We start from the raw sequence: 25612 nt of genomic DNA, 5'->3' as shown, positions 1-25612 counted from the left end.
TAAGATATTATGTTCGAATGGAAGCATAGACTTTCCATTGCCCGACACATCGCATTCTTATAACACTGTTTGCTCTTGTGTTGTACTTGCGTAAGGCTGATATCGCGACACATATAAATATGGTACATTACGAGGAACAATTATCTTCAAGTGGGAGATATGACACGTTGTTGTTTTCAGTTGTTAAGTAGGTCATACAACAGGCCATCCCTCTGGGACTTTGCTTATAAGTCAGTTGTTCCCTGCAGTCAGTTCATCTACAGCGTTTCTGAACAGAGCCTGCCTCGGTACAATTAATTGTCGCACGCAAGCAGAAGGCAGCATGTTCAGAGAGGCGTTCCTCGCTGCGGCGTTCTTGGCATGGTGTCATACATTTTCAGTGCAGGGGAGTCCGGTAAGTTATCTGTTCAGGTGAGCGTTTTGAAAGTTGTTCGTATTCCGTTTACGCGTCTCAGTACTACTTGGGGTATTTTAAAGGCTTCGAATACGCTCTCAGAATAAAGGGAGTATGGGAACCTCCCTTGGGGGTGTTCACGTTCGTCACACATATCACTCCCATTGGGTGTTTAGGCTACTCCCCTTGTAAGGGTGTTCCTCTGTCTCCCGTCCCTGAGGGGGTCCTCTTGACTCCCCACCCTGAGGGTGTTCCCCGACCCCCTTCCTGCGGGTGTTCCCTTCACTGCCCTATACCGGAGCACATTGTACACACTGGAGTACACACAAGATCCCTCATTAAATACGATCATGGAAGGGTGTTGTTGCACCACCTGTCAGTTCGCGAGGCCTTTTTCTACTACTGCACAGCAGGCAAAAAATGTACAAAATACAGGGAATAGTTATGTTATAAACACTGGTTCATAGTTAGGAAAGGAGTTGCCTCAGGACAGAAGCTGCCGATATTTCGAACAGAGACTGTTCTTCTTCTGTTCCCAGAAGTTCCCAGAAGAACAGTCTCTGTTCGAAATATCGGCGGCTTCTGTCCTGAGGCAACTCCCTTCCTACATCTCTACCGGTTTGCTGGATTTCTACCCATCTGGTTCATAGTTAGGTTGACAACCGCACAGGTTTTGCTGCTGTACGAACTTTGTACACTCTTTTCGTCCGCGCACTTGAGGTACGTTTGCAGACGAACGCCAGCAAACTTTTTTCAGAAAAACTCTACATTCTTAAATTCTAAACACCCTTTAGGGTTTAATCACGCGATACGATAACTAACACCCTTTAGTGTGTAAATGAACACCCACAAGAAGAAAATACACCCTTCAGAAAGGGTGTTTTTAGTCCAGTGTATTGCACCTTTTGGGTGTTTTGGAAAGTTCGATAACTAACACCCTTTTAGGTGTAAATGTAGACCCCAAGGAGACATTACACCCTCAATAAAAGGGTGTATTGTCTCGAGCGTCACCCTGCAAGGACACGAAAATGCAAAAATTACAGCTTTATTCAAATGAACATATTTAGATACACTGACTAGAAATGTCGCAAGTGAAGGAAAAAAAAACGCTACAGACCAACAATGGTTCATGTTTCCTGACACATAACACTGGAGTTTTTCTCGGTGGCAGTTGGCACAACAACGTTGCGCTTCTTTATAGTATGTAGCAGTATAGTTAGTTTGTATTGTTCGTTAGCAGTATTGTTAGTTAGTACAGTTTGTAGCGAATGATGCAAGCATGCATACCCTGTTGCCCAGAAGTCAGTCCCTGTCTGTTCCTATTCTCCTGCTCCGTACGCTCACAGCACTGTTAGCTTTGTCACTCACAATTTCTATTTAACTAGTCACCATCTGGCAAAAGACTTACTCGTTACTTAAACGTCAGCTACGCCGATTTCCCGATGTGTTAAAACGGTTGTGATATTCAGAACGAGCACATACAACTGCCCTCGAAACGCACCTTCGTTTCTCAATTTTGCCTGGAGTAAGAACATAAGCACCTCATGCATGGTTGCTCTCAGCTAGCGAGCGACAGCAAGGGTATACGAACACAAGAAGTCGAGCACAAGTGATACAATGCACTTGATTCATCAGAAAATGAAATGTCTCAGTACCAGGCGTCACTGTTCCGTCAGCAAAAACAGATGAACTTTGAAGGGGCGTCTGGTTGGCACTGGTGACAGCCTTCAGCTTGAAACCCAGACGGTGATAGCTGAGACGTGGAGTGCAAGCTTTTCGGTGGTGCCAGAATGCCTGCGAAATCGTTTAACAAATAAGGCAGTTCCAAATCTGTACCGAGAATACACTCGCTGGGGCCTATCTCTAAAGGATGACGCAGTAACTGACGGACAGCGTATCTATTTTCTATATGATGGCATTTGCACCGCATGACTGACTTGTCTAACATTACACGTCTTGCCTTTATCTGATGCCTAGCCCTGCCCCTGCAATCTCCTGCTTCAGATAAGGTTAGCACAACATCCCGGACGAGACATCTTCGGCTTCGTGTGAAACAAGTTGCGCATTGCTTCCGTAACATTCGTATGATGGAATGAACAGATCAAATCGCTGCTTTCGAAGGTGACACCCAGTCGGAGTTGTAACCGACTGTTGCAGTCAATAGCTTTTTCTTTCGCCTTTCGGAAAGTTGTGGTTTGAAACATTGGAACTATATGCTGAAGTGTTCTTGCAGACGGGAGCAAAACGCTCACGCATTCTCGGCACGCAGCACAGAACACGAAACACACCAGGAAGTTTGTACTGACCCAACAAATGCTTTGCAGTCGAAGGAAGCAAAACACACGTGCCTCGTGTATGGGTTCAGTGAAGTCCAGAAATATACTGGCTGGAACTGTTTATCACATCCCCAATCTCAACCTGCGCAGCAGACGGCTCGGCAGGAGAAACCGGCCGGCTTGGCGGAAGAAACCAAGCCAAATGTCATGCCAAGCCGGAGCACGGGCAGACCACGAATATATCGTCGACACAGGGCTTGTGGGCCACAAGACGAAATGTCAGTGAAACAAAAAATTCACTTTTTCGAAAAACCGCGAGTAGTTTGGGATAACTATATTGCACACGTAATCAGTGTTCCCTTATGAACACATCGTGTGAGCATTCCATTCCGTAAAGTTCGAAAATCGGCGTACCTGAGCTTTATGCTCTGACCGTGAGCACAGAGGCGCATCTGTACATTGTTTGAACACAAGATATCCTGCATGATATGCTTGCAGAGCTCACCACGTTTGGCTTGTTTACACATTTTTCACTCCCATGACTGCAAAAGTGCTATACCGCAAATTTCTCCTAGCTATCACACCCTTTTCACACCCATTTCACACCCTCCAGACACAGTAATTCTTCCAGTGAGGGTGTAAAAAGGGAGCAAGGGTAGAGATACACCCTAATTACTCCCCTGTCGCACCTAAAAGGGTGTTTTGAATTTAACCGTGCATAAGCTTGCTTTGAATAAGTTGGCGCATCTAGCACTGAGTCAGATGCTGCTTTGAAAATCTGCTCGTATCCTTGTGTCGCGTCTAACACCGGAGGACTTGGGTAAGTCGTATTCATATTCCATGGGCCCAACAGTTTCAACGTCGTTAAAGTACATGTTAGTCAGTGGAAACGGACACTAGTGAGATTCGCGGCACGTCTCACAGACTTTTGTTTTGAGAAAGCACTCTGCTCCCAAGAAACCGGCCAGATGATTGACAATGCTGTAGACTGAACACTTGCACGGCTCAGGTATAAGTCGTCACTCGTTGTTGTCTAGCACCTCCTTAATGTTGTCCTGAGGAAGGTAAGTGTGGTAAGTGTGAAGGCTTACTGCTGCAGAAGCAGAACGTGTGACATTACAGTGTACCAAGCGAACACAACGAGGAAAAGCCAGACTGTCGTCGTTGCAGCACCATCGAAAACTCCATGCTTGACATAACAGCGAATTGCATTGGTGCTTGTCGAAACAGTTGCACTGCAGTTGAGACCTTCATTTAAAAAAAAAAGTCCGTTATTATCATGGTGCTTCGAAATGCGGTGGGCTGCTCTTAGTTCTTTTTCTTTCTCAGAATCGAGCACCTCGATAACATGCCTTATGGTCACCTTGCTGGATGGGAGCTGCAGCTGACGAACTGTATCCTCATCAAGGAAGAACACATCTCCACGGGCAAGATGCCCACGGATGTGTCTCAAGACGTGTACATTCACGTGAAATACGCTCGTTGCGATGCACCTGTAGCCGCACTTGCTTCTTGCATAAGTGACGTAGAGAATGGCAGCACCCTATACCATCTGTTTTTGAGTTTACTAGCTCCAGTACAGCACTGAGCAGGCAGGATGCGCCTCATCTTTTGTGTGTGTGAGAGAGCTGTGGCGCCACGCAGGGCGAGCGAGAGAAATTGCGGGAGCCGGGGATGATTCCGGATGAGTTCAGCCTCGGCCGCCCACTCACGTCTCCTGCTGCTAGCAACCTTCGGCTTTGGGTCGGGCGGGCGGGCCCCTGAGGAGTCACGGGCCACCGGGCTCCATCCCCGGCTGCCCCCATCTCTCACCAGCCCTACCCTCAGGTATCGTCTGGTTGCAGTTTATGTGCACGTCTGCCGCTTCGTGCATCAACGGCTGTCTGTACTTACGGCGCATCGACCCCATATGTGAAACCTTTCAAAGTTAAGACCCTTCTCGTGCCGTACCATTTGTTGCCCGATTTGGCTGCTCGTTCTGAAGGCAATATAGCTGTTTTCTTCTGTACGGGAGCTGTGGCAGCACACGGGATTGTTCTACAGAAAATGCTTGGAAAATATTGAGTTTCCAAACCCGCGTTGGAAAAAATCACACTTTTGTTCTGTTGGACCGGTACAACCACCGTAACTTTGTATTTCATGTACAAATTCTTGGCATTGTGTGTGCATTTCCACACCGCCATTTTAAATTGTTGTTGCACTCTATATTCTTGCAAAAATGTTCCGAAAGCGAGGAGAAGTTGTGAAGAAAAGAAGTGTACACTGGAATGAGCCAAACGAACGAAAGGCGGCAAGATGTTACCTAAAATGGCGGTTGCCCCGAGGCGCAGCCGCGGACCCGTCACTACGAAGTCCCCACCCCGTCAATGACGACGGAGGAGGATAACGCGCTCACGGGCACCCTAAAGGCTGAGACACACACATGTACGACGAAATGTGCGACCCGTCGTGCGATGCGTCGCAGCGCAAAGCATCCTGGGACGGATTCTGGAGAAATAGGTCGTCGCAGCACGACAAAACTGCTCGGATATCTCCGCTCCCGTCGGTGGGTTGTCGTGCTGATGTAGTGACGTCATGAACCAAGCAGCCAATGATGCTGCCTCTCTGGTAGACGGGATGGGTCCGAGAAAAAATGGCCGACAGTGTGTGTTCTGAATGCAAACAGTGGCTGATTTCGTCGTGTTGCGCCTTGAAAGATACGTGAAATAAGGAATGAATTGTTCTCGTTTACTGTGTTTTACGAGTGAGCACATTTGGTTATGTTAAATAAAGTGTAAGAGAGTGTATCTCTGGCCGCGCTGTTCTAGCAACACGGCGGTCCAGAGCGACCTGTCGTAAGGATGTCGCCACCCGTGTGTCTGCTGATGCAGCACGCGACAACTCATGACACGAAACTGTGCGACTCATCGCACGACGGGTCATGCATTTTGTCGTACATGTGTTTCGCCCTTAACGGTATGCGGAGCCGTTTATAGGGAGAGTTTGACCACTAGGAGGAGCCTAACTTGAAACGGGTCACGCGACGGCACGGCTAAGCAACCTCCCCCGCCGTGCTCTATTGTTGTCCCGTCGTGACGCAGTCGGCGTCGCCATATTGATCGTCGTTTACGATGCAAGGAGGGAAGACACGTGCGTAAATGGGCCTTTCGAAACCCCTTCGTTCTTGAACTCTTTCAGTTTGGCAACAAAGCCCCCCCCCCCCCCTCTTATCACATGCGGCTCTGGGTCATAAGCCGGTTATTCCTGTAGATTGCATTCTGTATGACAACAAAGCTGTCGGCCTGCTGGCAGACAGTATCAAATTATGAGAGATCTGATGTGCTGAGGCTGGAAGGCATAGAAAGGAGGAATACATACAAAGCCTCAAGTTCCTGAGAAATTAATTATGAAAGATGGAAGTCACTGAAAAGGTTAGCCAGCTGTAGGGCACGAACCCCCATTTTCTGGATTACCGGTCCAGGGCTCTACCAATTGAGCTAGGGTAACACACGTCCAGAGCGGCTTCCAAGGGCGCGTCATCTGAAGGGACAAATCAGTTTTTCAGTGACTTCCATCTTCCATCAGTGTCGAAATGCCGCGCACCAGATGGCTGATAAGCGAATTCTGGTCGGATTCAAGCTTTCAGGGCGGCGCAACGACGACTCTTACGTCAAAATAGGCTCCACTCATGAAGCGGCAAAAGATCGGAGAATGGCTCTGACGGCATGCAAAACATAGCGCCATCTCGTAGCACTCCCAGAAACCTACCGGCGGTTCCGCAATCATGTCTCAGGCGCCCCACCCGGCCCGAGCCATGCACACGACTGTCGTGCAACAGTTCTGTCGCGTGTCATGCTTCACACATATGCTGTTACATTATCTTATTTGCGTGATGAGACGAAGGATTCAAAAGTGAATGGAAACCTGGTATGAAAGCTTCAAATGCCTGTATTCTTTAGTGCGTTGAAAGCACTGATTAGCGTGATTTCGATTTTGAGAAACAAAATTACATACAAAGCAACAGAATTACATACTGCAGCGCTCATTTGTTATCCCATTCTAAGGGCAATTTATACGGTTTAGTACAGACCACTTGAGAATTCGCTAGTACGTGCAGTCAGAAACATTTCGTACGACATAAACGAACGTACGAACATAAACGGACATAACGGAACATAACGAACATAAACGGAATGTAATAAAAGCTTTAGTACGATTGCAGTTGTTACTGTGAAACCCGCTGTGATACGCACCGTTACGCATATGAAATGAATCTGCGAATGTAGTGGTGAATCCGAGTTTTCGTTATTTGAGCATCTCCCATATAACTGTCACTGCACTGTGACTGTTTATCAGACAGACAGACCACCTCAGATATGCCCCTCGGACTGTGCACTCCGCAATTGTTTAGCGTGCTCACTTCATGCTCGTCTTATACTGTCACCTTCCACAGCTTCCCTGAGACAGAAATGACTGCTAGCCACCAAGAGAAAACATAAGTCCAATGCCGACACAGCAAAGATGTGTTCAGAGAGACTGATCTTGGCCCAAACGTACCAAATGCAAGACGGGTTCTTTGTGAATTTGCGGCGCCATCAGTCTTCACATTCAAGAAGAAAGAGAGAAAACTTCCGAAGAAACGCGTAGCAGTGATGCAAAACTGTCGATAGCACATCGATACTGTCGAGAAACTATAGATAGTCTTGGGATAATTGGAAATCGATACTTGCTGCAATCGTACTAAGCTTTTATTTTTACCAAATGTTTCTGCTGTACGCAGTGCAATAAATAGTTCTTAAATGAACTGTACTAAAGGAGACAAAAGAGCAGCCGTTGCACTAGGTTAACTTAATTCTCTCTCAAAAAATCGAAATGACCACACTCCTATGCTTCCAATGGAATAAGAAGGGCTCTTCCTTGCTTGCATTCTCTTGGCGTGTATGAGCTGGACTGGACCATGGGCCCAGCACCTTGCCTATGGTAAATGGGCGATGATCGATCGTCTGCGTCACCTTTGGGACTTCTTGTCATCAACAGGCCTCTCCACTCTGCTTTGATTACCGGACCCCTTATCATATCCATCATCATCTCTCATCACGTACAAGTGGCACTGGGGCAGCGCCCAGCCTGCTGGCCGGCATCAGCCCCATCTCATCATCGTATCTCTATTTGTGTGTGTGTGTGTGTGTGTGTGTTGCATTCTCTTTTGAACTCCACATCTTACCACGCGAATAACATAGTGAAATAGCGCTTGTGTGTGGCATGACACGCGACAGAACTTATGCAGATAAGTCGTATATATCACTCGGGTCGGGTAGGGAACCTTAAACATGGCGGAATTCCGGAGGTTTACGTGAGCGCTACAAGAGGCCGCTGGGTTTTGCGTATCGCCCATCCCCTGTTCTTTGTGACCTACTCAACAAGTCATCAAACAGTACAATTTCGGTGCCCCAATGCGGGAAGCATCCTGCAAGCGCTAGACGCGGTGCCTTCCTGTTCTAACCGTGTATGTATTGAGTTAGGGCACCACAGAAACCATTAACGAGGACACACTAGAAAAGAAAATGATTCTTTACGATAAGAAATTACCACGATTAAATTACCACAAGAAAATTATTCTGTCAGAAACGCGCAAGTATGCATCCTCAAGAGCAGAAGCTTGCAGAGTACCGTAAGGGACGTCATTTTCAACAAGATGTGCATTCCCTCTGACCTTGCTCACGTTCTGTCCGCAAAGGTGCCCGTGCGAGCCAACTCACCAATTAGACACTGTTAGGAGGTCCTTTTGCGAGAAAATATCAAAACGCAAGCTGTGAAACTTGTGGAAGAAAGGCTACAACACACAAAATGTTTGCGTTGACTGTTACTGAACTGATAATATCTGATTCCAGTGTGCAATGTGAAGTAAACGACTTTTTCTCAGTAATAAGAAACAATGCTATGTCCTCTCGTGCGATTATTATTGATCACGTTCTTTTAGATTCTTCCTCGTCCTCTTGATGTGTCCATACACGCCATAATTGACGACTCATATGTAAGCCTGGGTAGCGGGAAGGTTCCAAGAGAGTCTCTGGAAGCTGCTGTGAACGGGGTAAGAACAAATATTCCCATGTCCCCCACTGTTGGTGATTCATTTCAACGATGTGTGCTGTTTTTCCAGGCTACACTGAAGTACGCTGGCGGATTCCGGAATGTACATATAAGACTTGTACTCACGAGCTTGTTTAGGGTACGATACATTTTTCAGTAAACTGGTGAAGTGGGGTAGCTAGTAACATGCGCTCATCTTGAAGCAGCAACGAGGACACTGACAACAGGAGTGCTGCTTTACTTACAACTAGGGGACAGACAAATCAACGCTCATTTTTATACATTTTTAAGAACTTGGTGCAGCTATTCTTGAACCCGTTCCCCTCGAGGAATGTTGATCTTCTTGGTGGTTTAGATAAGTATCTTATCTCTGAAGACAGCAAATTACCGGAAGGTGAGCTCACACACACCTCTTTGCCTGCCTTTTTTTTTATTATTAAATATCCTTCTTGATTCTCCCTTCTATTGCAAACTGTAAGATGGGACGAGCGAAAACTTGCCCACATCAGACTTCGAAAATAGAACAGGAGAGCCCGTTTACACGCGCCGTAACTTATTACCGTAACCTATGTATTGGCATCATGATGGAAGATCAAAGAATCTTATAATAAATTATATGTATTTGTATATTATATGTCTTATTATCTAATATGTGTATTGTATTGATGACTGGTTAGATGAGCCACAAAATTAGTAAATCCATCTTCCTTATCGTTTTAACCTACCACTCGCTATATCCTTTATTTACTTATTTGCTTTATTTACCCCAACCAAGTCAACAACTGAGGCCAGTTCTAAAACTCTGCCCCATTGCTTTTGCACTTGAGTGTAACGCTGTACCGTGTGCTTCAGAAGAGCGCCAACACTCCTGTGCTTTGCAATTAACTCACCCCAAATTTCCGATAGATCCCCTCCCTGTGTTGCGGCGTTATCATATTCTACAGTCATTTAACTAATCTGGCAATTTAAATACAATAATACCCTCCAGTACCCTGAACCCTTTACGCTGCCACTGTTTGGCGAAGTTTTTTGTTCCTAACCTTAGCCGCTCCCTCCCAAGCCAAGTTCGTACGTAGTATCTGATTATATTTCTCATTCGTTCTTTACCCCAGCAGTGCCCCACCATGCACCACTCTACACCTGTTTACCCAAACTTGATATGCGATTTCCCCTGCTATTAACATGTAAAGTTTCTGTTGTCTTTTGGTTGCTTTCCCATTATGATTCCCCACATCTTCTTCAAGCGTTAAGTCACTTAATCCAAAATATTTCTTAAAACAGGATCACAGGTACGCCGGTACCTTACACGCGAAGACGGCGTGCCTCACCGTTTCTATTTGACCGCAAAGCTCGTGGTTCCTTTTGCGGCTTTTCGCCCACAGATAAAACTTGTCCTTCACTGGAATGATCTCCTACGTACGCCACTTTCCACACGAATCATTTTCTTTTGCCGTATGACCAGTAACTATGTATTCTTTTCAAACCTTCCGCTGTTATTGTAGATGAATATTTCTGTATTTCTTTCCCCCTCAGATCTCTGTATAATTCTGCGACTGAGCTTCCGCTGTAGTCTTTGCTCTTGTCTAACCTTTTCAATTGCAACAATGTGTGCTTCCCTGCTTCATAAATCGCTGGCTGCCATTCGGACGTGGGACTCCTGTGATCTATCCTGTGCTGGCGAAAATGTCTTGTGTTTATTCCCAGCCAAAATTTAGCTACCTGCTGCCCGATGTCTTTGCCATCCAACTTCCTATATATTTCATGTAAAGCATGGGCTTGTGATAATTGTTTCAGATCAGCGATCTGTAGGCCCCCAACTTAGATAGGCAGCTTCATTTTCTCTTGCGCTACCCATTGCGTTTTCCCATCCCGTATAAATTTTTCGAAAGAACGTATCGGAGAATGATGGAACGTCGTGACGTAGCCTATACCCCTGACATGTGACTCGTGACGTAGGCCGGCGCGGCTCGTGCCGGTATAAGCAGCGCGTGAGCTGGGAAGAAAAAAACAAAGATGAAATGCAGAGTGACTTCTCCACGTCACACGAGGATCGTGTCAGCAGACCGCGGCTTCTTTCTCCGGCTGTTTTTGCGAATTTGGTTGCGCAATGACAACACATTGCATAACCCACAGTAAAAATTAATTTGGATGGTGACCCCTTATCACGGAGTAAAGAAAGACAGGAGATGAAACTCCCCGTGAAAGCAGGTGGCGGCACACGACAGAGAGGGGTTAGAAGGCGTGTTTCGGACGTTTAGCGAAAGACTGCGCAGCAATGATTCTCCAATCGTTTCTGAGATTCGCAATAGTAATGCATGGGAAACCCCTAAGCTTTTAGAGCTTGATGGCAGCTTCCACCGTGCTTCACAGATAGAAATCTAGTAAGATACAGGTATAATGATTGTATTTGCAACACATAACCAGCTGTGAGGAGCATGGCGTTCTTTATTTTCCGTAATCGACTAAAAAAGAACCCACTCTGCCAGCTGAACTGAGCAGACGGGGTAGCACGCAGCCGCGCAGCCCACGGGACTGCTTGCCCAGCAGGTAAACAGAGAGTAACAACGGAGAACGGACGGAGCAGCCAATGACCGCCAACGCACGACATCACGTGGCAACAAGATTTTCCGGCTGTACCGTACAGGTTGCGCAGTACTCCGGTCCCCCTCTCTTCCATCTATTTCCTCGCGGGAGAAAGTGAAATTTCACCTCCTGCCTTGTCTGTCCACCTGATTGACAGATTGACAGATGAGGCTGCGTTCCGAGCCGTGTTTGATTGTCACCTCATTGCTCCTTTAAAGGTTCTTCAAACATTGTCTATGGACATGACGTCCTGTCGTTTAGTATCCTGTCACAGTTCATGGCTGCAGCAAGACCTGGTCTGCTATACCATATGTGTCCTATCGTCGTTTTTCCTGCTCCACGCAACTCCCCATAGATACCGTAGTATAGGGAAAATTCACACAACACTGAGCACACGACCAATGAGAATGCGGCGATTGCTTCCTCAATCTTCCAATCAGAAGTGTTTCCGTCCGGCTCGCAGCCTGACCGGTTCTGGCTCTTGCTGACTTCTGCTTTCCATACTAGCCCGTACTGGCTACCCCTGGCATCTAGGTCTACTAGCTCTCATGCACGCCGTAAAGTGATTCCAAAACAACTGTGAAAAGTGTTGTGATGAACAGAAATTTATTTGATCCATTACACTGACACAATCGGCAGGTTGACGCAAGCGTACTGAGTCCATTGCGTAGCGCTTCCTGGCATACTGCACCAAAGTTCAAACATGCAAAACGCGCATATCGACACAGCCTATTCCTAGCGACTGTCACATACTACTTGCGCACAATCTCTTGAGCATCATGTCCTCGCTTGCTATACGTGAAACATAAAATGATGCTGCTTCATGAGTCCGATTTTCTTGCCACCGCAGTGCAAATCTGACGGCGCTCGAACGTGTTCATTGATCCAGAATTCACGACAACACTTCACTTTGTAATCCGATTCACTGTTCGTAGACCGATGCTTGTATCGAGAAAGAGTACAACACGATGAAAGCGCCATAATACGCGGACAAGACGGCGAATGCACTTGCCTCCCAACGAAAGGCACGGCCGACCTGGCGTCCACCGTTCAAATTTCAGATGAAACCGCTGAGAGACTACGCAGTACGCAGGCGAGGAAGCGCGAAGTCCCGTTTTCAAATTCCGGCAACCAATCCAAACACGCCTGTGGCGTACGACCAATCGCGAGGCACGGACTGCTTGCGCAGTATCACGCATTTAGATACAGATTTTGCGAGAGCTGTGGGGGGCTGTTTTTTTTTTTTGTGCTCAGACTTGTTCAGTAAGTAGCCACCCACCAGGTCGCGTGCACTTATGCCATACTGTGTGCAGCATACTAGCTGAGTTTTTCGGACGAGACCTGAGAGTTCCTGCTGATCTTACATTTCTCATTTTCTTCTTGGGAAAAAATGGAAACAGATTGGGTCAGGAAAAGAGAAAAGCTTCATGAAGCTACGAAAGGATGGACATCTCGACGGAAAACAATCTCTGAAGATCCTCGAAGAGCACGTAGCGGCCTTACATGAGGAAGAGAGAGCTAAAGCCGGCGGAAGAGCATATACGAAGCACGTGGTCCTGCTCGCAACGGGGTGAGTGCTTTCATTGTGTTGATACATAGTTATCATGGCCTTAGCCCTAGCTGCTGGGGTGCACTGCACGAGTCGCATTCCTAGATCCAGGCCTCGTCCGAGCCTGACCTTTCTTTGATTTACCCGCTCGGGCCCGGCCCAATGACTCCATGTCTGGCCCGGACCAAGCCCGAATTATGCCTGTTTATGCCTTTTCCTATGACGTGTGACCAGGACAAGGTAGCAGTTTTTCGAAGCGCACCCGCCCGACGGTAGTTACAGCAATGGCGGCTTTGTGTCCCCCTCGTGCCTATTAAGCTGCGCCGCTTTACGTCACGAGTCACCCGTTACGGGAACAGGTTACATCGAACGTTCCCTCAACGCCAGTTCTCACTTGACGATCCCGACGCGGCGTCGTGAGCGGGCGGCGGAAATAGACGCCGATTTCCGGAGTCGGGAGAGGGGAGACGAGCCAAAAATAAAAATAAAAGATGCAACGCCTCCTGATTTTTCGTCTGCTTTGGACGACGAAATGCTACAGTGGTGGGAACATGAAAATCGTGCGCGCTGACTGGGCGGCGGGAATTGAATTGAATTTTATTTCACACATGGTGTGAGAAACTATGGCAAAAAAACCAAGTGGAATGCCTCTACTTCCGCCGCCTACTCACGACGCCGCGTCGGGCGTCGCCAAGTGAGAACGGGCCCTGATTCTTTGATGCGCTCTTTCCAAGCGTTGACAATTTTTGAAAGGTGCGCGGAAGAAAGGCATCGCGAGCGCGCCGCAGATCACCTGCGCCCGTCGTTCCTCCGCAGGTGCTAATTTTATTTCATCGCAGGACACGCCGCAACAAAAACGAAAAGCGAAAATAGAACATTCGCATTCATTTTGCGCGAGTAATTAATTCGTAACTGATGACAATGGCAAACGGAAACGGAAATGCGAAGAGCAGAAACGTAGCTCCATACTACACGGTGGTTTGCCCGGAGAAGGATTTCATGGCGTCACAGAGTATTGTCGTCTGCTTCCAAGCCTGCATTCTTTCTCCCTTGCCGGATGCCTGATGATGTCAGCAGTGTGTTGCTATCAGCGCCCTCTCGCTTCACAAAGGCGAAGCGCTCACTTCCTAATAAATTCGTTGGAGTAAAGTCTGCGCAGTTTTGGACCGAGATATATCCTACACATGTTCCTGACATCCCAAAGATTACGGATATACCAGAACCTTTGTGCTGATTCTGTTGCGGAGTACCCTTTAAATACAAATTCAGTAACCCTTCTTGTTTCTCGATTTCAGGAGAGCGATATGTGCATCGCCCGGTGACAACGTTCCCTGTAAAGTCGTTGAGGGTACGCATTCGTCTTTCCTTCCACGCTCAAAAGTGCCCTTATCTTTCACGCTTTCAAGCGTTCTTCAACATATGCTAGGACAACAGTGACACGAGGAATGTGTAACACATGCAATTTTCTTAAATTTCGCTGCTGTTATGCAAAAAGGAAAAAAGAAAAATACAATTGCCGATTCGTTACTCCATGTCAGCATTCTTTTTCTGATTCCCTGGCAGCGGGGGCTTGGAAGACGTGCGTTGATCGCAATTTTCCTCACTCTTTTTAGGCATAGCAGTGCCTCGGAGTCTGTGCACCAACGCCAGTGCTGCGATTGTAACGTGTACCTCAGATGTTCAAGAGCCTACTGAACGTGTTGCAAGATACATGGCACAGGTGTACGTAGCACTGTTTCCTGACATTGTGCGCAAGTATTTGTGACTTGCAAGTATTGCGCATGCGACCTTCGAAATCTGGCGATAACACCCGAAATTTGCATCTCATGTCAGTACACGAGATTTGAAAAAAAAGAAAAAGAAATAGACTGCACCACATCTAATTCAAAATTTTGCGCTTCGCTCTGTAAAATAATTTCAGTTTCTTCATTACAGCTTTACCTGCAGTCTCCAGCGCACTGAAAATACACCTTGCTTTTGACTTCCGCACGTTGGTCGTTGTTTTGAATCACTATTTTTTTCCTTTACGCCTTAGGTTGGGTGCAGATGCACAAGACAACTGTGAATGCGGCCACAAAGAAGACAGCATATTTGATCTACGCGTCGAAAACAACATGATCGCTTACTTAAGGTTAGTAGATTGTGTGAAAAACGTGTCGCTTGGTAAAAGATAATCCGCCATTGGCAAAGGGCTTGCTTATTCATGTCCTTGGGGATAAAACGTAAGGGTGACGGACCATAAACAACTGCGCGCAACATTCTGGAGGCATGGGCGCCATTGGGCCCCACATTTCATGGTCTTACGTCGTTACCCCAGTAGCGACAAAATCGACGTCACTGCCGCCACGCGAGCGTCAAAAAAGCTTTGTCGCGGGTCGCGACTCAATATTTCTGCGTCTACTCCCAGTTGATATTTGTAGCATGTCGCTGAGTTCGTTGGCTGTTGTGACGAGACGCAACAGCGACAACTTCTGCAGCGCGTTGCTTGCCGCTTGTTATGGGGCCCGCGCTCTAGTTCGACCTGGATCAATCGTGACAGCGGCAGAACGAGCAGCAAGTGCAACATAGTTCCTGAGGCCAGCACATTGGACAAGCACAAGAACAAAAAGAAAACAAGATGGCATCTACCTTCACCCACTGTTTCGAGACTCCTTGCATTTTATGCCGTGAACCGCTACAGGAGAAGATGAAGGGAATTGCCTCAGGACGAAAGCTGCCGATATTTCGAACGGAGGCTGGGAAAGAACAAGAAGAGCAGTCCCTGTTCTAAATATTAGGGCCTCTAGACCCAACGCAATTCCGCTCATACTTCCTTACGAGTTCGCTGGATTTCTATTCGTGTGTAAAAAAAAGAAAGAAATGGTCAACGTACACCAATGCATTCTTGAGTACAGAAAAAAAAAGGACTCTACTGCAGTTTAAACAGTAGTTTCCCTCTGGTTGTGCGCGTGTGCACGTACCTGAACCTCGTTGTCTGACCACCTACATGTTGTACTTACAGCACTATTCATTGGGATTGCCTCTCTCGACGTAAAAATCCGAAATATTTCCTGACACCGGGACGGCTTTTCCACGAAAGAAGTTTCTGTGGAGCTATATTACACGGCAGACCAGACGTCAGATACTGCGGGGTATGTAGAAAACTTGTCAAGCATGAACAGAGATATGTTGTTTTCTTTCTCCTGCACAACAGAATTTCCACATATAGGTGTGCAGTAAGCTGCCTCACTATCAAACCCACTTCTTCTGACGTATGCGCCGACTAGTGAGTGGTGAACTGGTGATCCGCATATCAGCCGGGCGAAATATTCGCATTAGATACAGAGGATAATTTCCGCGTCCAGTATATCAGGTATGCACACTAACAGGGATAATAGGAACCTTCAACGATAACGGAAGCCCTGACGTATCTCCGGCTACATTAGTAACATCACAGATACGCTAGAGTCATATCGGCGATTCTGTAGAAACAACGTTGGCTTTTGACAGCAAAATTTCTTTCCTATTATTGGTCTGTTCTTTCTGGTTTCAAAACGCGAAAATGGCGCATCTCGACGGCAGTGTCGCATTCGCAGATATATACAAGCGTGTGCCACAGTTTAGCCAAGCAAGGAATATATCCAGAATGCAATTTTTAGTCTATTCATTTGGTAGAATATACAAGCAGACAGCTGTGGTACGGAGGGCTCAGCAGCAGCTACCAGGTATTTGCTACGGTGGTTGATGTGCTCTCCGCTGAGCAGGTATTAGACAGAACGCAAACGTGACAGGAGACTCATTTATGAACGTTACACGCGCTGAAACTAAAGAGTATCCTGTGCTCAAGGCTCCTGACAGGCATTCTTCTACTTTGACAGAGCGATGACGACCTAAACCACTGCCAGCTGCGTTGCTGCTCACCACGCAATATCTTGACTGAAGTGTTCACCGCTCCGGATGGGACTCCGTGTGACTCGTCCAAGCATGTGAGCATAAGGCGCATAGCATATACATATACAGGGCTTTTGTTTTTTATCCTATACTTTTTTTTTCTAAGAGAGGTATGACAGAATCAAAAATAACAAAGACGGTTAAGAGCATCAACTGTTTACTATATACATTAAAAACAAGACTTTCGTGCAGTGCGATGTGGGGGAGATGCTCCGCTCCGGTGGAACTTGACTACCTGGACAACCCTACAATACTAACTGGACAACCTAGGTCCCCAAATGAGCCCTGACCTTAACGTAATGGAACACGTATGGGACATCCTGAAGGGCCGCTTGAGCGCGAGTGGGCGCAGATTTCGTTCTGTGGATGAGCTCTGAGGTGCCAACCTTTGGGAAGACACCAGCCTCTTGGATCAGCTCCACTTGTTGCTACCAAGGCACATGGAATTTTTTTCTTGTTTTTAATGTATATAGTAAACAGTTGATGCTCTTAACCGTCTTTGTTATTTTTGATTCTGCATCGCCGGAAACTTGTACATTGTTTTTCTTCACGTTCTAAGAGGTATGACAGCACAGATGTCGTTTTGCAGTTGAGTTATACGGCCATGCCCGCATCCGCTGGAACTAGTATGAAGCTACAAGATGACTAGTTACCTAGAATTCATTAACTCTTTCATTAGGGAATTTCGGTCAAAAACGCGATATCATAACGCAAGACTATCCTTTGTTGAAAGTCATTCTATCTTTTAAAAATCCTGAAACAAGAGCATAATTGTGAAATATTCATAGCTGAATTTCGTTATGCAAACGAGCCGAAACCGAAACAGCGCGCCTCAGAAGCGCGACTCTACGGCTTATCTGCTCAGGACGATCTGATCAGCCGAACAGCACCCGCACCATTCATCTTCATCGCTCCAAAGCACGTGACCCTCTAACGGGGTATGAGCGCTGTGCCCCCTGCTCTCCCGGTCAGTGCTGTTTCCGTCTAGGCTCATCAGCGTGTCCAAATTCGGCGATTAATATTTTAACGCATGTGCGCGTTTCAGTTAACAAAAAAGAACAACGAAAGGCATCGCTTTCAGCAAAGTTTGCCTCCCATTCTGAAAGTTAATAGAGAGTTTTAGTATACCGGCCATAGGCTACCAGTGGGGCCGGTATTGACGTCATGCCTTCTCTGCGCAAGCACGAGCGGAATACCGGCCTCCCGGTCCTGCCGGCCGCCGGTCGGAGGGGCGAAATACCGCGCAGCCTACCGCCAGTGTACCGCTTGCTTCACCGGCGAGATCGACAGCAGCGCCGCCGCTCTCCTTCCCGTCTCCGTGCGCTGCTGTTGTGATCGCTACCGGTGAAATGTCGCGGTAGAGTCGCGCTATACTAAACGAGCCTGTTATACCGGAGGCGGGGACTGCGGTAAGCAAGTCCACCGGTAGCCGCGGTAGCCTACCGGGCACCGGTAGCGGTATACTAAAACTCTCTAATTTTAAGAATTTAGGTAATTACTCATCTTGTATCTACATACCGTACTTTTCGGTGTATAACGCGCACCCCTAAAAACGGGCCCAATTTGAAAAATGTTCGATGTATGATGCGCGCCGGTGCATAACGCACACTGCAATGTTGCTACAAGCTCCTGTATATACTGCCACCAGTATACAGAATAAACCAAGGCGGTGTATTATATCATATGTATATCCTATATTTGAAACACATTCAGTCAAATCCGTTAAACTCCGATGCAAGAGCGTCCCTCTCACAGCATACACCAGTTTCCTCTCTGCTTTCCGTTTCGCGTCCCTTCTCTATCACGCCATTCTTCTTAAATGAATCCAAAGTTATTTACTGCTGAACAGCATTCTTAAGCAGCATCATTAACTTTTTTTATGAAATCCAGTGCCCTTTCGCCGGTTTTGCGAACTGGCCCTAAGGGATATGAGAGAAAGTCACAGCACACTCTGGAACGGACTTGAATTATGAATGATCAAAAGAATTGATCGAAGCCTGTTTTGATGATGCTTTATTCACATTTGATGAAGCTTCGAACGATGACGCTTGACGTCGTATGCGGTTGGTACAGGATTATTTTTTTTAGCCTGACCCCTGAAAAGAAGTTCTCCAAGCAGTCCTGGCCCAAATGTCCGGTTAAAAAGAACTCGTAGCCGTATACCCTCAGGACCTCTTCGTGCAACTTCAGCACAGCCTCTGCCGACATAATAACACCGGCCTCAGCTGGCTTGCAATGGAATCTTCATGTCGCGAATCTTCATGTCAGCTTGAGGACGTCGAGAGCCATTGGGTACTTGTCAGGATTCGCGTAGCTCAGAGCCAGACCTCTGCGCCATGACGCCATAAACTTGAACCAATCTGCAGTCAGCTCCATGAACCACGTCCTTGTCTCAGCTGCCACAGGAACGACATCTTTTTCACTCAAGTATCGGATGGCTGGCGGTGCCTCACGAAAGAGACAAAACCAATCTCTGAGAACAATCGAATAATTTCAAGTCTGATCTTTCGGCACCTGTCCATCAATTGACGCTCCGCTGAAGTGGTACGCTAAAACTTGTTTCCATCTGCTATTCAGACCTCTAAGCACGAATACCAACACTCGTTCTTAGCAAGTTTCTCGGGCTGTTGTGGCACTGCTACAGCTCCGAGGAAGACATCCTGGTAACGGCCATGATCGAGGCCCTCGGTTATCTTTACCTCGTCAAGAAAAAGGACACTGTCTCTTTCAATATCGTTCATGCTGTTCCCCTCACTTTGAAGAGTCTTGACAACTTGGAGCAAAACTCAGGCAAGAATGTGATGTTCTGCAGTCGCCGGATCAGGATGCGGTTACACGGTAGAGGGCGAGAGCGGCACTCCGCAACCTGCAGTTCCACAGCTGAATTTGATTTGCTGAGTCTGCTTAATTGTTTCCACTGACCATGTGTTGCACTAGTTATTTGGCCGAACAGGCGCCTTCTTCTCAGTTACATTAAGGAAGGGCATGTTCAGGAGTCGCTACAGCCGCTCTTCTAAAGCTTCGACCCTTCTTCGAAGTTTCTTGACTGTGTGACACGGCACAAAATAAATACAATTTTTTAGTAGTTGCTGGCTTATGGAGTCATAAAGTCACTCTGCCTATGCGCCCTAATTGTGACATTCATGGACATTCATGGGTGTGGATACTCATTGTATAGCTCATAAGTCGTTTAGTCCTCTGATATAACACTACATTGTAAGAAATAATAATAATAAAGACTAAAGAAAAAAGGCATATTTGCCGAAAAGAAGTCATCCAAAAAATTGGAGTGCACACTTCACAGCTCCCATAAGCGAAAGGACAGCGTGTTACGTTAAAGGCATGTTAAGCTGCGAAAACCCAGTCTGGAACTGCGCAGTGTGCAATCCAAACGGATTTCATGCAGCATTTCACCTACGACACATTTGTCAGCAACAGAGTTTGCAGTAACTTGTGCGGTTAAATTACGGATATTTTTCTTGCAGTGTAAACGAATTATACGTGTTCTACGTTCGTTCCTCTTCCAATCAGCACATGGTATCCGCATTGTCAGGCAGACGAGTATAGCGATAATTTCGCCGAGATAATCTGTTACACCCGTTATCTTTGGAATCTAATGTATGATAAAGTGCTAGCCCTATAGATGAGAACTTGGACTCTGTTCCTTTCTGCATTTCAGGCTGCACGGCTGATAGGGCACGCTAGTTGGAGCAACTCGACTGACTTTCTGGTAAGTCACCCCAAATGCCCGTTTGCTAATACATACCTGGAACTGTAAATATTTATGTATTGTCTATGTACGATCTGGTGGCTTTGACAATACCAGTGTAACCCTGCACCGTATATTGTTTTCTCGCAGAATGCAAGGCTCTGCTATAGAGGAAGGTGCACGGCAACAGCGGCTGACTTGCAGTACATACTCAAGTCCGATAAGAAGCGCTTTGAATGGTGAATTTCTGCGAATTATGGGTTTCCTGGATAATATCTAGGCTTTCGCTATAGCGTGCTGCACCCTATATACATTCAAATCCTGTGAAACACAGTTAGCGAGAAATAGCACATGACAATCTTTATAGCCATGACATCGCTGCACGCAGGATGGTCGCGCTGTTTTTGTATTTCGCCAAAGCGTTCATGAAGGGTCCCTCATTTTCGGATTTTACCTAAGCTAACACGCCTTAACAAGCAGTAAAGCAATCGTATAAGCAGTACGTGACTGTTAACAACGCATCATCCGCTCTAGCTCCACACTCTAAGGAAAAATAATTAGTAATTTTACTCCTTTTGGGTCTCAATGCATTGCCACGAAAAATAGTCCCTTTCGGGAGTAAATGAATATCACAGAGTGGAGATTTGACGTTCCGTTGTAAGAGTCCCAGGTGCACAACTGATGTGCATGCAAGAAAATACTTTGAGTCAAACGGTCAACCGTGATAGATCGAGTGATATAAGAAAAATAAATTGAAATTGAAAATGAAATATCAAATCTTGCGATCATACGTAGGGCACAGTTTGCGAAGAAAGAAGCGTTAACTGTTTCTTCCTCTGTGTGCGGAAAATTTCTGTGGCGAAGTTATACAGCCTTATGGCATCAAATTGACCAGGAGCACATATTTACGTAACCTGTTGAATTCGGAAGATCATTCGCGAAGCTCAGTGGCCATTTGCCGTCCAAGGGTGTAAACGTCGGAGTTAAAGGACTAAAATGGGGAGTAATTGTTGTCTAGGGGACAAAAAGTTGCAATTACCGTATTTTCACGCGTATTAGCCGCACCGCAGATAAGCCGCAGGACTCGTTTTTAGATACATTTTGAAAATGTTTTTGCAGATAAGCCGCACTCGCAGATAAGCCGCGGGTAATACGACGCGACTGCTTTGTGCGCTAAACCAATGATACCAATTTTCTTCTTAGAGTGCAGTTGCTCGGGTATCCCCCAGGGTACTGTGATTAGCACCCTCCGTTTTTTTTTTAATTTTCTCAATGACTCGCCCCTCAGGTATATCATCTCGCGTCAGATTATTTGCCCACGACTATACGTTATCTCTCGCACGATTCGTCACATCGCGGACTTTCCAAGCTCTCCGAATCTGATTTCGATAAAATGAGCCACTGGCACGAAACGTAGCTGTTACCGGTTAACATCGATAAGTGAAAGGTAGTGTCGTTTACACGCCTAGACCCACATAGGAATTCATATTACATTGGTCCTCCGATTCTCCAGCGTGTTGATTCATATGCGTACCTTGGCCTGCGTTGCTCCACTTTCGAATTAATGTTATTACAAATCGTGACACTTCAACCTGTTATTATCCAGTGCAACTTTTTTCGTCTACTGCTGTATTAGTGCTTTTTTCATGACTGTACTTACTTACATTACTTACTTACATTACTACCTTTAACGTATTTTGTCAAATTAAATATAAAAAAAAACACCCATACGGACTCAATTCATTCAGCGTACCGCGGTTTAAGCGGTGGAACATCCGACGACATGTTGATGTTGGCGGAAAAAAACTGTCATAAACTGTTTGTGTATCAGCTGTGTGCATCAGCAGATGCATAGTTACGTGACCCCCTGCACTCGAACTCATTTTACTGCGCGGCTTTTCGCCGTCCAACTGTACGACGGGACCATTTTGTAGCGCTACATCGTAATTCCTCATGTAACCCGCTGTTGTAATTTATAGGGTACAATAATATATATACATATGCTGATCAACATAGCTGAACTGCTGCTACCATGACTATAAATCGCATGCGCATCCAGACTCAGATATAAATGTTTCGCATTAATGTAATTGTCACACAGCACGTCAATCGGGTGCGAGATACAGCCCTGTGAGCAACATAAAAGTTCGGACTCAGCCAATCAAACGGATGTTGGATAGCGGGCGTATAGATGAACGAGGACTCGTGGTTTGAACAACGAACAAATCAAAAATTTACTATTGCTACACCTGATCAGATACACACACGGTCTTATAAAATCACAGCTGCAAATATAAGAATGCCACACAGGCAATAATCACAATACGCCAAGACCACAAATCTGAACTACAACACAACTCTGTCACACAGGCTACTATAAATCACGGCATGTAAAACAGTCATCGCTTTTCAAGCAAACTGAGCTGTGGTGGTTACGGAGCCCTCGGTCGCAGCCGAATGCCGTTCTTCTTCAGTGGGGGTTCTTCCTATATTCCTTCGCGGGTACACAAAAAAATCGTCGTTCACCTTCATCACACAGAGACTCTCACACACTTGGTTGCATAACTTGACTCTACAGTCTTTGCCCTTCTTCGTCGATCCTCAAAGTTCCGTTCCACTATATACCGTCCACCCATTGAATGTACAGACTTGCGCACCTCGGAATCTCCCTAGCGGAGAACCGCCGCCACCACTTTCACTAGACCTTTCACTTTCGTTGACCACCAGACTAGTGACTTTATTCCCTACGTTCCCTTGTTTTGACATCTCGAAACACGGGGCTTTCTAGAATGCCGGCAAGACGTGGTCCACTTTCCCTAGTCACAAATAGGTCGCTGCCTGCGTCACATTCGGGGAATGGAAAGTTACCCGCTCTTTTACAATCCTGCAAACACCTGCGTTCCCACGGTGGAACGGCTACTCTGGTGACCGAAATGGACACATCTTTTCCATCTGGTTCTCGTAAGGCCTACACATTAAACATCGAGAAAAACTATATGGTAAATTACGGTTGTCTAAAACACAAATATTTGTTGTATGGTGACAGTAATTATGAATTAAATAAAGACGTTCATGGAACAAATGTGCAGCACCTCCTGGCTAATAGGACCTGCTCGGGATTCGCTTCTGTACAAGGTCGATCCAGAGTTACGCTTTCGAGTACCACATTCCTTCAAGCGACAAACGACGACTGGCCTACATAGGCTACGGCTATATGTACCGTACAGCGCACGTCTCCTCTTCAAACTGGGAAATCGAGACCTTCCTAATTGTATAGTTACTGTGGCGTTGTTGAGGACGTAGAACATATCCTTCTCAGGTGTCGGAAAAAGTTGATGCTGAAGGGGTATTAGAGGAGAGCCTCTCTCGCGTGGACTCCCGAACCTTCGACATCGCGAAATTGTTAGGTCCTCCGTCGTCCGACAAGGCACTGAGGGCACTTGAAGATTTTCGAGATTCGAGATTTCGGGCTTATAGACATTCTATGGCTCGCTGAATGCGTGCTGTGTGTGCCTCCTGCGATTCCGACATTTTACACTCACTTGGTCGCAACTTTTGAGCCATACATGTTGAAGTCGATCATCATCTCTGTTCATCTGTTCATCATCTCTTTGTTTTCTCATCGTCTCATCATCTGTTTGTACCTTCTGCGTGTAAGCGTACTGGGGTAGCCAGTTCGACTTCGTCGAAACTCACATCCAAATTTCTTGCTTTATCACATCACAGTCACCGTCACCCTCATGCAAATGGCACGTGTGTACGTTCTTATATGGCAAAGAAAACAGCTTATGCTGCAAACTTGTTTATTGTAACGTGGAACAGATAGGGTAGATTTTGCGCTGGAACTAAGTGAAGACGAGCGGCCGAAGGGTACAGCCTAATGTAAAAGTACCGTCGGATCCTTACAGGAAGAAACGTAGGGCTTCGCCTCTGTTCTGCACCCGAGCTCCTGGTACCGCATCTCGCAGGATGACGATGGGTTAACACCTGGCGCTGCTTCCTTGGTGGGCCATATTTCGCATTCTTGAAGCAGTCACAGTTTGCAATGTCAGTACAGCAGTACTCTACTTTCAGTTGCTAGAAGTCGTCTACAGACATTCCAGCAAAACCTATGAACTAGAAATATCCCCTCAAGAAGAAACTGAGATAATCTAGAAGTCCACTCAGAGGGCAGGTACAGATACGTGCGAAGGAGCCTCAGGGACGAGAGCGGCAGATAGTTCGAACAGAGACTATTGTTCTTCTCGTTCTGAGTTGTTCCCTTAACATTTCCTTAACGGTTCCCTGAATTTTGGGGTGAATGTTTGGGCCTGTTGGTACTTCTCTTGTGCTGTTTTTACAGCTGGTTACCTTTTTCCATTACTACCTTTCTAGGTACAGCGGCAGTACGTTTAAAGGGTCTCTGACCAGAACCTGGTCAATGTCTTTGTTTGTATGGATAACGAACCTACATGGCGCCTCCAAGTTACAACTGAAACGTTTCGTCTCTGCGGAGCCGCCAACTATTCCAAACAAGGAGCCGAAAAGCGGTTTCGATTTCTGCCCTCAACTCGTGCGATCAGCGCAAAACTCTAGCTATTATGCAGTGGTTTTCCCATGTGTATGACGTCAAACGCCCGCGACGTTTATTGGTGGAAAGTCCACACCGGAAGTTCGGGTTTCCGCAACTTCTTGAAAAAAACAAGAGAATCGTTATACCAGTCTGCGCGGTGAACAGGATACGCAAAGCCTTTCCCATAGTAACTACTACATGCTTTAAATACCCAAGATACTAGGTGGAAGTACCCCCTACAGGGGGTGCCCTTGCAATTTCAGCTGTAGACTAATGTAACTATAATAATGACCCCCCCCCTCCCCCCGAACTTTTTTCAACACTCCTCCATGCTTGGGATTCTGGATAAACCACTGTGCTGACCCCTGACACAAAGCACCATCTGATCAGCCTGCTCCGCTGGTAAGAATTACATTGGGCTCTCAATTCCACCACAGACACAAATCCAATCCTGTTCTGACGCATCCTTTTGTCCACCCATTCAGTCAATGTCGTAAGTGTTGTTCGAACTCTTACTGTCTGATAGCACCCAAATAGTATTGTTTAGGCA

General features: G+C 46.5%; 1 protein-coding gene across 1 annotated transcript; it reads left to right on the top strand.

Annotated features, from left to right (window-relative positions):
• The first annotated feature begins 203 nt into the window (after positions 1-203).
• Positions 204-24509, top strand: LOC135391800 (uncharacterized). Its single transcript, XM_064622266.1, has 12 exons — positions 204-394; positions 8630-8740; positions 8810-8878; positions 12723-12892; positions 14167-14219; positions 14485-14593; positions 14907-15002; positions 15873-16002; positions 16729-16836; positions 20481-20531; positions 20661-20749; positions 24419-24509. Exons 1-12 carry the CDS (start codon positions 323-325, stop codon positions 24492-24494), a joined length of 1134 nt encoding a protein of 377 aa, XP_064478336.1. The 5' UTR covers positions 204-322; the 3' UTR covers positions 24495-24509.
• The last annotated feature ends 1103 nt before the right edge of the window (positions 24510-25612 follow it).

This window comes from Ornithodoros turicata, chromosome 4, assembly GCF_037126465.1.
Source record: "Ornithodoros turicata isolate Travis chromosome 4, ASM3712646v1, whole genome shotgun sequence".
Lineage (NCBI taxonomy): Eukaryota > Metazoa > Arthropoda > Arachnida > Ixodida > Argasidae > Ornithodoros > Ornithodoros turicata.
The sequence above is the reverse complement of the archived record's forward strand: the minus strand, read 5'-3'. Positions and strand labels throughout refer to the sequence as shown.